The 16,519-nt window shown below is 43.2% G+C and overlaps 1 protein-coding gene across 1 annotated transcript in view; it reads right to left on the reverse strand.

Moving 5' to 3' along the window:
* The window catches only part of CERS2 (ceramide synthase 2), an 83,952-nt gene that overhangs the window by 5,951 nt on the left and 61,482 nt on the right, over positions 1-16,519 (reverse strand). The window contains exons 5-10 of the mRNA XM_077464242.1: positions 13,402-13,459; positions 9,060-9,110; positions 6,983-7,075; positions 5,040-5,168; positions 3,780-3,886; positions 806-959 (exon numbers count right to left, since the gene is read on the reverse strand). Coding sequence (XP_077320368.1) covers positions 806-959; positions 3,780-3,886; positions 5,040-5,168; positions 6,983-7,075; positions 9,060-9,110; positions 13,402-13,459 — 592 coding nt within the window. The remainder of the gene's footprint in view (positions 1-805; positions 960-3,779; positions 3,887-5,039; positions 5,169-6,982; positions 7,076-9,059; positions 9,111-13,401; positions 13,460-16,519) is intronic.

Here is a 16,519-nt window from a genome sequence, read left to right on the forward strand (position 1 = left end):
ACAAAGAATGATGGAAGAATACACATGGCTCTTTTATTTCAGACAATATTTGCTGATCCCGGAGTTCAGCCTTATAATATCTTACAAGTGTAAACATGCACCCAAATGACTCCTACAGTCTGAGATGTTGTGTTAAAGTGGAAGTAAACTCCCCTATCGTTTTCAGCCAAGGAAGCTGCCATCTTTGCCTCCGTTTAATCTTCAACTGCTATGGTGCTGCACATGTGATTCGTTATGACACCAGCCATTGGATGGTTTGATCGTTTGGCTGAGAGCACATCCAATATGAACTTAGCATTCCCGGCATGCCTTTTTTTTTTTTTTTTTTTTTTTAACTGTTTAAATCGATGGGTTTACTTCCACTTTAAGTGTTTTATGGCCGATTTTCATACTACATATGCAGATCCTGCTTCCTGGTCATGTCCTCGTGATTACTTTGTGTCTACCATGAGTGACAACTTCAGTCTCCAATGAGACAAAACATCCACAGACCATGTGTTCTTTGCTAGCCTCTAGGCCAGGGATGGCGAACCTTGGCACCCCAGATGTTTTGGAACTATATTTCCCATGATGCTCAACTACACTGCAGAGTGCATGAGAATCATGGGAAATTAAGTTCCAAATCATCTGGGGTGCCAAGGTTCGCCATCACTGCTCTAGGCTTTAGAAGTTATTTGGGGGGGGCAGCACTTCAAGACATTTTCTTTTCACTCAAAACATGATGCTTTGGTAAGACAGACCAATTTTGCATCAGTTGTACACTATTACCAGGTTGCTTTAAGAAAGAAATCATGATTTGTCCTACCTTGCCCGTCAGGAACTTGTGTGCCATGCCGAGAATGAGATAAGCCCAAAAAATGTGCAAACACTGCAGGACCCACAGCATGACGTTGAAGAAATAGTATCCGAAAAATGGTGCGTAAATCTCTAAAGGGTAGACCCAGGTGCAGTGCAGGATCCTGCAAAAAAGGACAATTCACTTTCAGTCTTACTATAGGGTTTAAAGGTTGTACAGTCAATCACCTATGCGAGAAGGCTTCCCCAACATTCCCTGTATTCCATGCTACATAATAGTTCTGCAACCTCCCACTAATGTATATGGCAAATGTAGGAGGCGGTGCTGGAATCAGGGAACACACTAATGGCTGGTTGCTAAAAGCGATCCACTTTGCATTCTAACAGGTTTTACTTTAAAAAGGTCCACTGCAAATGGATATTTCAGTTTTAGACTTTGTGTATGTTCGTGTAGAGTCAAAAAGGTGAAGCAGTTGGTCAGCAGTCATAACATTACTAAAGAAGACCCACTGACCACCAATGTAAAAAGCATTCTCCCCAATGACCACCAAAGTAAGGAACATTCTTCCCACTGCCCACCAATTTATGGGTTATTTTTTTACTCTGACCACCAATGTAAGGAACATTCTTTCCACTACCCACCAATGTGGCTGGGTTCACACATATGCGACTTGAATGCGGATTTCCCTGCATCCAATTCACATGACAGGCAAGTGTGACCGGCTCTCAATGGTGCCGTTTCACACATGTCCGGGGCGGCCATGGTCCAGACTGAAAAAGGGTCCAGTGTGTGGGTCCAGTTCAGGTGCGAGCCTGACCCCAGGCACGAACCTGCAGCCGCATATCTGTGAACCCAGCCTGTAATTCCTCCTATTGTCCACCAATGTAAGGGGCACTCTTCCCACTGTCCACCAATGTAAGGGGCACTCTTCCCACTGTCCACCAATGTAAGGGGCACTCTTCCCACTGAACACCAATGTGAGGACTACTCTTTCCAATGATCACCAATGTAAGGAGCATTCTTTCCAATGACTACCAATGTAAGGAACATTCTTCTCACTGATCTCAAATGTAAGGAGCATTCTTCCCAATAACCTCCGAATAATTGTCTTTAGCATAGTCTCCCCCCAGACCTAAAATTTACTTCAAGGGTTCCTTTGGGTAAAAGGTTGAGAAAGCCGGCAATACGGTGTCGCAGACAGTCTGCTGGGGCTGCTGTCATTTCACCCAACATGGCGGCACCCAGCATCAGTTTCAGGGATTTTGGATGTCTACACATAAGGGAGGTTTTCACAAGTAAATAACATATGTTAAATGTATATCTAATCTTATTGGAACATTTTTGTTGAAATAAATGCTCATGCATCAGGGGCTCCAAGTTATAGTTAAAGAAGAATTACAGAAAAAACTTTAAACATGTTTTGGATGTAGTGGAGAGGGATTAAAATCACCTGTCAGGTTGTTATTGCTGTCTGTGTCCCCGTTAGGGAGATTTACCCTATTTGTCCCGTTTACCATTATTACCAAAAGTGAAAGAAAACCCCAAGTTTGGGGTTGACACCAGAACAGTAATATAGGGAAAATCTTCCAATAGGGACACTAGTTCTAGTGACCTTGGTGACACCTTGGGATTCTCTCACTTCCTGTTGTGGCTATGGGACAGGAAGTGAAGGGAAATATCCTCCAATGGGACATAGATGGCAAAAAGAAAATGGACAGAAGTTATAACCTTCTCTTACTCTATCTAAAAGAAGTTTGTTTTTGTTTTTTTGTTCCACCAGGCCTCATGTCCATTTTTACCCAAGCAAGAATGACATGATGCTTGGTCCAGCAGCCTTCTGGCTATCCATTTCAGATATCCCTGGAGGAATCAACGTCCATACAGCAGCTGAAGGAGTATGACCTGGCAGAACGTCATCAGGTGGCATGCTGCAAGAATCCAGAAAAGACATCTGGCCCCGGATGATATACGGTAGGAATATGGTGGTGCGGAACCCAGCAGATCACAGCAGGACAACACCAAATTCGCTGGTCATGAAAATATGGCATTTGACCATAACCAAAATAAAATAAAAAAAGACAGGAGGGGGGTGTGGGTTGTGTTTCAATCAGACAAGGGCATCAACTTTGTTTGGAAGTGTATTAAGTTATTGAAAACAAGAAATCCTGGGCAGCCCAAGAAAGTCCTAGAGCAGTGTTTTTCAACCGGGGTGCAACAAGGAGTTCCCAGGGGTTCTGCAGCAGCAGCCCAATTTGAGCAATCCTCTGTTAACTCCTGAGATGTACAGAGATGGCAGAGAACTCAGCCCGCACCTCCTCCTGTCTCTTGCCTCCGCTCCGTATTACTGCCGCCAAACAGAAAGCCAAGCTAGCTGATAGCCCATGTCCTACAACCAATGATGTAATTGGTTGCTAAGGACATGTCAGGCGGCCTTGCTTGGCTTTCTGTTTTGCCCGCAATAATACAGAGAAGAGAAGAAAGCCGGGAGGAGGTGCAGTCTGTGCTCTCGGCCTCCTTTGTACACAGTTAACAGTGCTCTCCTCCCTCCGCTTTCTCAGAAGTTAACAGAAGATCAGGCTCAGATCAGAATGTACAGGAGGGAGGAGAAGAGCTTGGAAGGGGGAGGGGGGAGCACAATACACACTTTTTGGCTGTCTCCTCCTCTGCATACCAGGTGCAGTAGCGCATGCAGAATTGCGTGTTTTCCAGTACCACACAAAAACGTGCTGCCTTTTTCAGAAGTGCGTGGGTGCCATCAATCCTTAATGACACCCCTTGGATGCACCTTCTGGTGTGAACGAGCCCCCAAACTGGTGTGAATGTGCGCAATTCTAAAGGGTGCCTTGACGGAAAAAAAAAAAGAAAAACAAACACTGTCCTAGAGTATGTGACATGCCATGAGTTTTATTCTTGATTTTCAAAGACTTGAGCATCCCGTTAACCACCAGCAGAGACTAGCGTTAGGCAATGAACATTTACTCACCAGAAAGGAAGAATGATGATCCTTGTAATGATGAACACTAAAGCAAACACCACAAATATATTGTTGCAGGTGTCTATCCATCCGGCATAGTTAAACATCTTGGCAGACTAGAGGTAAAACAAGCAGAACAGTAATTAATTAAAAAGTATACATTTGTGCATTGTAGGAGGACCTTTATTCTTCCTTCGCCTAAATCCGGCCATAGACGGTGTGATTTTCTTTCCTGAAACCACCCGCCGGGGGGGGGGGGCTGGGGGCAGGGGGAACCGTCCCAGCCTGGAGAACACACAGTGATTATTGCTAGCGGCACGAAAAATCCGACAGGCTGGTTGTATCTAAGTTGATAGATCAATTTGCATACAATAAGCCTGCCCATACATGGGCATCATACAGTAAATCAGCAGAGACCGGTTGAGACTTGAACGGTCCTATGGCTGGCTTAAAGCTACCCATAGGCTCCACATGTCCAACTGGCTGGAGAAAAAACCTCAAGCTTATGTCCTACTCTACTCTTTAGTTTAAAGGCCTGTGTCATTGGGCTTGGTTGGATGACATCTATTTGAGATACTTCCGAGATCATTAAAAATCCACTGACGGGTCTATCTGACCAGAAATTGACTTGCATTTAAACTTCAACCAAGTTTTGCATTCCCATTGACTTTTATGGAAAGGCAAAACCAAATTTAAGTGAGCAGAAGCCCGCTGCCACAGGAGAGCTGGAGCTATGGGGAACTGGAGATTTATGTGAAGCTATGGGGAACTGGAGATTTATGTGGAGCTATGGGGAACTGGAGATTTATGTGGAGCTATGGGGAACTGGAGATTTATGTGGAGCTATGGGGAACTGGAGATTTATGTGAAGCTATGGGGAACTGGAGATTTATGTGGAGCTATGGGGAACTGGAGATTTATGTGGAGCTATGGGGGCGCTGGAGCTATGGGGGCGCTGGAGCTATGGAGTTATGGGGGCACTATGGAGCAGCTGGAGCTATAGGGAGAGCTGAAGCTATGGAGGCGATATGAAGTAGATGGAGCTATAGGGAGAGCCGGAGCTATACGGAAGGCTGGAAGGTAGACGGCAACAAAGTGACAACTCCATCGCGGACTTTGGAAAACAATACCAAAAAGACTATTTTTCTATATTCTTTCTAGTTGAATGCATGCCTGCAGAACAATTGCCTAATGGCACTAAAAATGTTTTAGGTGACCACCCCCCACACAATAACCACTAAACTCATATCCTTAGGTAAGACATCTCACCTCCAAGAAGAAGTCCGAGGAATCATGAATGGCCATGACCAAAGTGCCCACTCTAATGTAATTTGCACACCATGAAAAGCTGATCAGAATAATAGTGGCCACGTGGTGGATGATCTGCTCCTTGAAGTCCTGCAGAACACAAAACAAGCCAATTTTACTCAGACGTAACACTACTACTACAGCTAATCACACAAATATACTGTAACAAGCTACAGAGCTTTGCCACAAAGACATATACGACACTAACAGTTTTTGGCACTTGATTATAGCTTTTTCTATATAAAATGCCCAATGCATATGTAAATTCAATAGGTAAGCCAGGAGAGCTGCACTTTATCAGTTTTATTGTTCTCAGCTATCTATGTAGAGGAGAATACAGGAAGGAGTATGTTGTAGTCCTAACAAACTTCCTTCCTACGGTAACAATGCTACAGTACGGTGATAGAGCATAGTTACCCTAGGACAAGAAGTGTGTGTTACTGACAGAATCACCAGGTTAAAATAAAGGCGAACAGCCTAGAAAAAGGAAAACAAATTCAGCCACCCCATCTAAATCAGGGAAGCTACAACATATGAATGAAATTTTTGTTCTTTGCTTTCGATACGCTTTAAAATCTGAAGTCACTTGGCTAAATACAGATGTGAAATATATATTAACTGCCAAATATATATAACCTGGCAAGATGTTGAAATTCTGTTCAGCCAGTCTTATGCTTACCTATGGATCCAAACTTTTAGGACACAATGTATGCATTAGGGATCTGTAAGGGTTGCAGTGAAGAACTCACGAATGGGTCAGATTACCAGCTATATTTACTCCAAGTGGCAACAGTGGAACTGGAAGTTGCAAGCTCTTTATATTTAACTGGAAGGACTAAAACTCACATGAGGTGTGAGCAACTGGTCAGAGATGATCCCTTAAAAGATGGGACCCAGACTCACTTGTGTTGTAAGCAGCTAGTCAGAGCAGATCCTTCACAGGAATGACCAAGGCCAAGGACCGAGAATCATTTGTGCTGTAAGCAGCTAGTCAGAGCAGATTCTTCACAGGAATGACCAAGGCCAAGGATTGAGAATCATTTGTACTGTAAGCAGCTAGTCAGAGCAGATCCTTCACAGGAATGACCAAGGCCAAGGACTGAGAATCATTTGTACTGTAAGCAGCTGGTCAGGGTGGATCCCTTACAATAAGAACTGAGGCTCATTTTTACTGTAAGAAGCTGGTCAGGGCGAATCCTTCACAGCAGGGATCTCCAGATTATGGCCCTCCAGCTGTTAAGGAACTATAAGTCCCATCATGAGGCATCTGCCTCTAGGAGTCATGCGTGTAACTGTCAGAATCGTGCATTCCCTCATGGGATTTGCAGTTCCTCAACATCTGGAGGTCCATAGTCTGGAGTTCCCTGCGTTACAGTAGGGACTGAAACTCATTTGTACTGTAAGTAGTTGGTCAGGCTAGAATGATCCCTCACAGGAATGACCAAGACTCATTTGTGACTGAAACTCAATTGTGCTGTAAGTAGCTGGTCAGGCCAGATAGATACCTCACAGGAATGACCAAAGACTCATTTGTGCTATAAGTAGCTAATCACGGTGGATCCCTTACAGGAAGGGCTGAAGCTCATTTGGGGTGGAAGCAGGTGATCAGGATGGATCTGTAGAGGAAGGGCTGAGACTCTGTTTTAAGTAGCTGGTCAGGACGGATCCCTCACAGGAATGACCAAGACAAATTTGTGCTGTAAGCAGCTGGTCAGGGTGGATGCCTTACGGGAAGGACTGAGACTTATTTGTGCTGTGGGCAAATGGTCAAGGCTGATCTCCACGCTGCTGTTCTAAATACTCACAGAAACAAGACAAGGGCAGCACCTCAGGAATTAAGAAAAATCTCACAATGTCTCTTAATACCTAGGGCAATGATGTACCTATCCCTTAGGATCACTTACCTTCCTCTTGACATCAAATGCCACTCTGAACAGGAGAGACCAGTAGAAGCCCAGTTCTATCATATAATACCAGTACTGTGAGGGTAGCATAGTCTGCGGACAGAAAATTGTGTACATTTTGCGTTTAGAGAAAACTCAACAAATCAGCACAGCATCAACATACTATAATACAACCCTTCCTGTTTTGTAAAAGAAAATAATCATTTATGTTTTCGCTACACAAAGACAGAGGTAATTTTTTTCTCTCTTCTCGGATTTGTTCCCCAGAGGTAATTGAGGAATCTACTTGTGCTGCTCCCTCTCCATAGATTTGGAAAGATCTTGTGCTATTGACCTTCGCAGACAATAAGCTTTTCTGAGTAAAGCCAATAAGGATAGCCTCCTAAATATGTATTGAAATAGTCTGTAGCTCCCATCTGCTGGCAGAAAATATATTTTAAAATTCACCCCCCCCCCCCCCCCCAAAATAAATAAATAAAATAATAATAAAAAATAAAAAAACTTTCTAAATATGCAAAAAACGAATACAAAACAAACCATTTATAATATAATCTATATACACACACACACAATATAATATTGTATGAATATATATATATTACACACACATGTATATACACACACACACACACAGATAAAGGTATCGGGATGCCTGCCTTTACACGCACATGAACTTTAATGGCATCCCAGTCTTAGTCCATAGGGATCAGTATTGAGTTGGCCCACCCTTTGTAGCTATAAGCCCTTGTACACACGGTCGGAGAATCTGTCGGAATGAGTCTTATCGGACCGTGTCGTCAGATAATCCGACTGTGTGTGGTCTGCATCGGACTGATTCCGTCCGAATCTCCGTCCGACCCAATTTTCCAACATGTTGGAAATATTTCCCGACCAACTGGGCCGGACGGACCTAATCCGATCATGTGTAGAGCATTCTCATCGGACCAAGTGCCACGCATGCTCAGATCAAATTCCTACATCAAAGCTATTGGCTACTGGCCTGAATGTAGTCCCATCGTAACGAAATTACGTCATCACGTTCTGAAAGATCGGATTTTTCGACAACTTAGTCCGACCGTGTGAATGCAACAGTTTCGGACACAATCCGTCGGATTAAATCCGACGGGCAAAATCCGACGGATTTGGTTGGCAAAATCTCAGACCGTCTGTACGTGGGCTAACAGCTTCAACTCTTCTGGGAAGGCCGTCCACAAGGTTTAGGAGTGTGTCTATGGGAATGTTTGACCATTCTTCCAGAAGTGCATTTGTAATGTCAGGCACTGATGTTGGACGAGAAGACCTGGCTCACAGTCTCCTCTGTAATTCATCCCAAAGGTGTTCTATCGGGCTGAGGTCAAGACAGGCCAGTCAAAGTTCCTCCGCCCCAAACTCTTCATTCATGTCCTTATGGACCTTGCTTTGTGCTCTGGTGCGCAGTCATGTTGGAACAGGAAAGGGCCATCCCAAAACTGTTCCCACAAAGTTGGGAGCATGAAATTGTCCAAAATGTCTTGGTATACTGATGTCTTAGGCTGGATTCACACCTATGCATTTTTATTGCTTTTTGCAGGATTTGCGCTACAGTCCATTCACCATGGTTTCCTATGGAACACGTTCTGTAGTGCAAATCTTCAAAAGGCACTAAAAATGCATAGGTGTGAATCCAGCCTTAAGCCCCATACACACCATCAGATTTTCTGCTGATTTTTGTCTTCAGATTTACCAAAACCATGTAGAGGAAAGAGTCTGCCTGATTGCATACAAATTGAAACTCCTAAGGTTTGACCTCATATTATATGGTTTTGTAAATCTGAAGGGAAAAAAAAAAAATAGCAGAAAATCTGATCGTGTGTATGGGGCTTCAGAGTTCCCTTCACTGGAACTAAGGGGCCAGGCCCAAACCCTGAAAGTCAACCTCATGCCATTATTCCCCTGTCCACCAAATAATTTGGAACAGAGCACAAAGCAAGGTCCATAAAGACATGGATGCAACCAGGGGACCCCTTCCATCTTATTAGACATTACGATTAGTAGGCTAAGTTGAGTAATAGGCCCCATTTTAAAATGTCATAGTTACCTGTTTAGGAAAATCCCTCCAAACTTCATGGAGATCATGGAACCAGGGCTTCTGTGGATGGAAAAACATTACACTGAATGAAAAGGACACAAAAATATAATATAATATAATATAATATAATATAATATAATATATATATATATATATATATATATATATATATATATATATATATATATATATATATATATATATATATATATATATATTACATACATTCATACACACACACATACACACACCTTGCATTTCCTATGACACATACAGCAAATGTCTAAGGCCCATACACACGACCCGAGAATCAGACGGAAAAAAAAAAAAAACGCTTTTGAATTCGATTGTACGATAATCTGATCATTAGTACACAGCTTTCGTCCGAAATTATTGGAAGGGACAAAACATGAAAAATGTTGTTGTATGATACCAGATCTTGCGATTTTTGTTTAACCTAGCGGGCACTTTTACCTCCCTTCCTGCCCAGGCCAATTTTCAGCTCTCAGCGCTGTCACACTTTGAATGACAATTGCGCGGTCATACAACACTGTACACATGACATTTTTATAATTTTCTTTCCCCAAATAGAGCTTTTTGGTTGTATTTAATCACTGTTGTTTTTTTTATATTTTTTGCTAAGTGATGGAGGCGGCACTGAAGGGCAACGATTAGGTGGCACAAATATGCCGCACTAATGGGCACAGATAGGTGGCAATGATATGCAGCACTAATAAGTGGCACTGGTGGGCAAAGATAGGTGGCACTGACTGGCATCACTGGTGGGCACTGATCGTTGTCACTGATGGGCACTGCTGGGGCTGCACTTATAACCAGTGCCCCGATTACCTGTACAGTCTCCCTTGCAAGGAGATGCTGCCAATTGGCTCTCCTCACCTCACACTAAGTAAGTGTAAAGCCTCGTACACACGGTACGATTGTCGGCAGGGGATTGTCTGTTTGTTGACAGACTGTTGTCCTAGAACAGTGATGGCGAACCTTGGCACCCCAGATGTTTTGGAACTACATTTTCCATGATGCTCATGCACTCTGCAGTGTAGTGGAGCATCATGGGAAATGTAGTTCCAAAACATCTGGAGCGCCAAGGTTCACCATCACTGTCCTAGAATCTTACCGTTAGTATGCTCCTTTTGATAATTGTTGTCCAGCTTTCTGCCAACAAATGTCGGGTAAATTTTCGGCGGACAACAGTTTGACGCCAGATTTTCGTTTGGTCAGTACACAAGTCCGTCACACAAAAGTCAAAGTAAAAACACGCATTCTCGGAATCAATGCTCGCCAAACAAGAAATTAGCAAAAGGGGCCCAAAGGGTGGCGCTCAAGAGCTGAAATTCCTCATAGCGCGTCAATACGTTCATGTTTGTGGCACGACAATTGTGTACCGTTAGTATACAAGACAAGATCCTAGCATATGCCTTTTTGACAAAAATCAGACGCTCGGTTGGCCAACAATCGTACCGTGCGTACGAAGCTTAAAGGCAAGGAGAGCAGATAATTGGTATTTCGGGGTTTACACGTGATCGGCCACGATTGGACACAGCCCATCGCATGGGTAAAGAACTGCGTCATCGGCTCTTCACTGAGATCGGGGGCGTGCTGTGTCCCTAGGTGCACGAAAGCGGCGACGCTTGGGCGCTGGTTGCCCCAGAACGAGAGTACAGTACAGTTTTCATCCAAAAATAAAATACAGATGCAATATATTACATTCAAATTTTTATACTTTAGAAACCTCTTCTTTTTTAATACAAGTCTAACATGGAAAAAACAAACAAAAAACAGATAATCATTTGTCCGATGAACTCATCTTGTGTACCAGGCTTTAAAAAAAAAAGGTACTAAATATATTCCAAAGCGAAAAATTCAAACAATGGGTACAGCGCCTCTGCAGTAATGACGCGACTTCCCCATAAGAAAACAGATATTCAATATTCATGGAGGCTGTTCTACATTAAATGAGAACCACCATCTAAATATGTATTCATGAATACGACAATAAAATTTTTTATTTTTTTTATGACATGCCATAAAGACAAATGTGTAGGTTATTGCAGAGCGGTCCCAAATGGTGTCCAGTTTCAAAGACTCTGATAAGAATTGTCTGAGTTCCTCCAAGGCAACCAGATTCTGTCCCTATTATCGTCCAATAAACATCTGAATCCAGCTTTATGTAGACCGCTCTGATTTCAGACATTTAAAAAAAAAGAAAAAAAAAAGAAAAAAACCCAACAATGCTTCATAGCTTTAGGTTTTTTAGATATGAATAACAAAATAAAAACATTAAAAGTGAGGCAGACATTTACTGTTGACCAAATCAGAGGTGCTGGACTTAATGACTATCCTCTTATGCACGCTGATGGCAGCTCTTGCCAACTTGACCTCGGCCGCTCGGAGGACAGCAGTGGAGCGGTTGATCCCACTGGATGAGAACCTCCCAACTTAAGAAGTTTTGGGTGAACAAACGGAAGAGGACACCAAACGACCAGCTCAAAAGTGCATACATCTTTATTCTTGGCAGTATATTGACAACAACAAGAAAATGTAGTAGCAACACATTTTGAGGCCAAAGGCTCTTCCTTCATTACGGCTTGGGCTAGGGTTGAACATAGACAAATGTGCAAATCTCAAAAGCTGTGTAATGGCAATGGCCACTGAGCTCTTCACTTATGCCCATTTTCAGATTAGGATCCCTTTTTTATTAAATTATTTAAGAAGATTACATCACAGTCCATACAGGATGCCAGCAACCCTAGGCAAGCCACAAAGAAGGGGATCCTTTGGCCCCTGAAATGCGTCGACTACTGCATTTCTCTTGGTTGTCACTATATATGTCAAGAATAAAGATATTTTGGCTTTTAATTTGATAAATATTCCTTCTATTCACCCACTTACTGTTGATGAACAGATATAAAAAAGGCCCAAAAAAGGGCAACAATTCATCCTCCACTAAAGATCACTGTTCAGTGATAAACAAGCCACTTTCAAATGCAAATGTTAAATTTCCATTGTGGGGATGGGGGGGTGGAGTGACCATCATCTCTAGGTTGAGATGAGATCATTGAGAGCATTCTCCCATGTAGTTCTGGGCCGATTCCTTACCGTTGTCATGATCATTTCAACTCCATGAGACAAGATCTTCAGGGCCGTCTTTAAGGCAGGACAACAGGGGCAGCTGCTCTGGGCCCTGTCATTGTTGTGGGGCCCAAAGTAGCTGCCTCATACTTGCCAACTATCCCAGTTTAAATTCCCTTGTCCCTTGAAGTTTATTCCTGTGCTGTGTCCCGATATCTCAGTGTGAAGTGCTGCTACTAATGCTACCCAGCCCTACCATATTGTTGTGTACGGGTGACTCACCTGCAGACCCTGTGTTTACATGTAAATAACCGGCATTCATATCAGCAGCATTCATAAGTAAATAGTTGCGGCCGGCAGCATTGATATGTATACAAGGGTGGCATTCATATGTATATCATGTCCCCCTGCAGTGAGGAGATGATGTGCTGTAACCTTTAGCAACCAGTGAGCAGTAATACTGTACAGTAATCTCTAGCAACCAATTAACAAGCAGAAATCATTTGCTCTAACCTCTAGCAACTAATCAGTGAGCCGGAATGTGTGCTGTAACCTCTAGTAACCAGTCAGTAAGCAGTAATGATACGCTGTAGCCGCTGGCAACCAATTGCAATTGCTGCCTGATCTGATAAAGTTAATTGATTTTAAGTCTAGCTGCTATTTATTGTATGTCTCAGAGCAAGTGGAGAGTGCCCCCCCCCCCCTCCCCCCCCCCCCCAGAACAATTTTGCCCAGGGTCCAATCCATATTAAAGACGGCCCTGAAGATCTTGCATGTGGCCCCAGACCGAGGGAGACTGGCGCACCAATTGTTGTCACCCTCTCACCAAGCTGCTTGGCGATGGTCTTGTAGCAAATTCCAGCCTTGTGTAGGTCTACAATCTTGTCCCCAACATCCTTGGACAGCTCTTTGGTCTTGGCCATGGTGGAAAGACTATAATCTGATTGCTTCTGTGGACAGATGTCTTCTATACAAGAAACAAACCAAGATTAGGAGCACTCCCTTTAAGAGTGCTCCTAAACTCAGCTTGTTACCTGTATAGAAGACACCTGGTACCCAGAAATCTTGCTTAAAAAAAAAAAAAAAAAAAAAAAAAAAAAAAAGCTTATCTGTAGTTGGGCTGTAAAAAAGGCAGAACCCCCCCCCCCCCACTTAGCACTTATGTTGAAAACTTTCAGCAGGGCATTTGAATGACCCATCTAAATATGTAACAGACAACAAATTTGGGATAAGAAAAAAAAAAAAAAAAAAAGTTACTTACGTCTACAAGGACTGCAATGCCAGCAATGAAAGCAATAAGATAAAAGGTGAATCTCCAACTGTGAAAAGAACGTAGACATCTCAGAGCCGTCATATACACTACATGGACCATTATTAAACACTTGGTAGCAGAAAGCATCTGTTTTCTTACATCTACCTATTTGAGGTCACCTCGACGGGACGAATAGGAATCCTAATCATCCCGTCGAACAAATAAAATAATTAAAGCGGAGTTCCGGTGAATTTTTTTTTTCTTTTTTTAATTGATCCTAGCATTATTACAAATGAAATACAAAAACAATTATACAATGATCGATTTAGAAAAAATATAACATTTTTTACTCGAATATTTTCTGCCTCCGTTTGTGGCAGTTGCCATAATGATTGTGGGCTTGCGAAGCCCAATTGTGATTTCTTCCTGGATTCGTTTTGGAGAGGTGCATGCCATGGAGACTGCGCCTGGGAATGCCAATATACAGACTGCATTTGTCTAGGGCAGGGGTCTCCAAACTGTGGCCTACTATTGGAATTTATCTAGCCCACGGCCAACGTGCACAGTTTCCACTCAGGTGTAAGAGAAAACATGATGCAAGGAGGGCCCTCGGATAGGGACCCTGATGCAAGGAGGGCCCTCGGATAGGGACCCTGATGCAAGGAGGGCCCTCGGATAGGGACCCTGATGCAAGGAGGGCCCTCGGATAGGGACCCTGATGCAAGGAGGGCCCTCGGATAGGGACCCCGATGCAAGGAGGGCCCTCGGATAGGGACCCTGATGCAAGGAGGGCCCTCGGATAGGGACCCTGATGAGGGCTCTGATGTGGACTGATATAAGGGGGCACTCTGGACTCTGATGTAAAGAGGGTGGTTCTGAGGTGAACGCGGATGTAAGGAGAGACTCTTATAGGGAACCTGATTTAAGGGGACTCTGATGGAGACTGATGTAAAAAGGCACTGTGATGGGGACCCTGATATAAGGTGGCTCTGATGTTAACTCTGGATGTAAGGGGGGCACTACGATTGGTACTTTGATGGGAACCTTGATTTAAAAGGGGACTCCGATGAGAAAGGTGCAAACTGAATGTTTTTTGTTCACCCTTTATTAACAGCTAAAATTACATTTGTTTGAAATTTTTCGTTTTATTTTACAAATATTTCCGGCCCGAAAAAAATCTGTAAAGTAAAGTACTGAAATGTTTGGAGACCCCTTGTCCAAGGGCAGTGGTTCCCAACCTCAGTCCTGAAACACCCCCAACAGGTCATGTCCCCAGAATGTCCTTCACCTTAAGCAGGTGCTTTAAATCAATATCAATGGCTGAGTATTTTTGACCGCCATTTTATTTAAGGGAAATTCCCAAAACATGGCCTTTTGGGGATACTTGGGGGGTTGGGGGGGGGAATGAGGTCGGGAACACCTAATCAAAGGGTTAATGAAGGCACACAACCATTGGTGTACAAGCCACCGCCTTCTACAATAAGCTCTTTTAGAGATCAATATTTGTTGTACAGGTTGTAACCTGCATTATACTATGTGTACAACAATACCGAGCAACCAATAAAAGCTTTAAAAAAAAGAAAGGGAAGCAATGTGTTGGCTCCCACAGTAATACGTTGACACAGTACAACGGCCTCCTCTACATTGTCTACGGAGGCTTACAAGGTATTGTGCGTGTTTCCAATGCCCAGCAGTCACACTCTTGCCTGTGGCTTGTTTAAAGCCATTTCCATAGAAGCAGGCGACGCATCGGAAAAACTCATTAACATTTAAAGAGGTGGCATTTCAACAACCAGCAGGCAAATAATTCCGATCAAGATACTTCATTCACGAGGTGCTATATTTTTTATACAGATGAGTAGCTAAGCATTGTAGTCATTTTTAAAGTAGTAGTCAATGATTAGAATTTATTTTTTATTTTTTTTATTTAACCTAATGCATTCCAAGCACAGAGTTATATGTGTCCAACAACATTTTTTGGTTCAGGTTTGTGTCCAACATTTACATACTTTAACCACCAGGTTTTTTCTGCCACTTTTTGTTCACGTGTAACAATCTGTTTTTGTTTGTTTGCTAGAAAATTTTTTTTTTTAATATAGCAGAGTCTCTAGAGCAGTGATTCTCAACCAGGGTTCCTCCAGAGGTTGTAGGGGGTTCCTTCAGCATTGGTCCATTTCTGCCTCTAAACCCTTGTACACACGATGGATTTTGTCCGACGGATTTTGTCCGAAACTGTTGCATACACACAGTCGGACAAAGTTGTCAGAAAATCCGATCGTACTAAAGGTGATGACGTTATTTCGTTAGGACGGGACTACGTTCAGGCTAGTAGCCAATAGCTTTGGTCTAGGAATTTGATCTGAGCATGCGTGGCACTTTTTCAGATCAGAATTCTCTACAGATGATTGGACAAAGTCCGATCGGTTCATGTTGTCGGAAAATTTTATAGCCCAGCTGGAAAACTTGGTCCATCGGATAATCAGACGGAAACAGTCCAATGGAGCCCACACACTGTCAGATTATCCGACAACACGGTCCTATCGGACATTGTCCATCGGAATGTCCGACCGTGTGTACAAGGGCTTAGAGAAGTTCCCACTGACAACACTGATCTTTTTAGCCATCTGTAAGGAAGTAATTCTTCCCAATGACCACAAGTGTAAGGACCATTCTTCCCACTGACCATCACACTAATGCAGCCTCTCTCAACCTTTTCAACACAGAGGAACCCTTGAAATAGTTCTCCGGTCTCGGGGAACCCCTGCTAGAAATTAGAAATCTACAACTCATGATACATTAGTGTGATGGTCAGTGGGAAGAATGGTCCTTACACTTGTGGTCATTGGGAAGAATTACCTCCTTACAGATAGCTAAAAAGATCAATGGTGTCTATGGGAACTTATCTGAGAGGCAGAAATTTCCCAATGCTGATGGAACCCCCTAGCAACCTCTGGAGGAACCCTTGGGTTCCACGAAACCCTGGTTGAGAATCACTGCACTAATGTATCATGAGTAGGGATGAGCTTCGTGTTCGAGTCGAACGTACGTTCGACTCGAACATTGGCCGTTCGGCCGTTCGGCGAATTCCGAACGTTTTGGCCGTTCGCGTCAAAATTCGAGTGACGCG

This window comes from Lithobates pipiens, unplaced genomic scaffold (genome assembly GCF_037356315.1).
Source record: "Lithobates pipiens isolate NorthernLeopardFrog02 unplaced genomic scaffold, aLitPip1_a1.2 Scaffold_30, whole genome shotgun sequence".
Taxonomy (NCBI): Eukaryota; Metazoa; Chordata; class Amphibia; order Anura; family Ranidae; genus Lithobates; species Lithobates pipiens.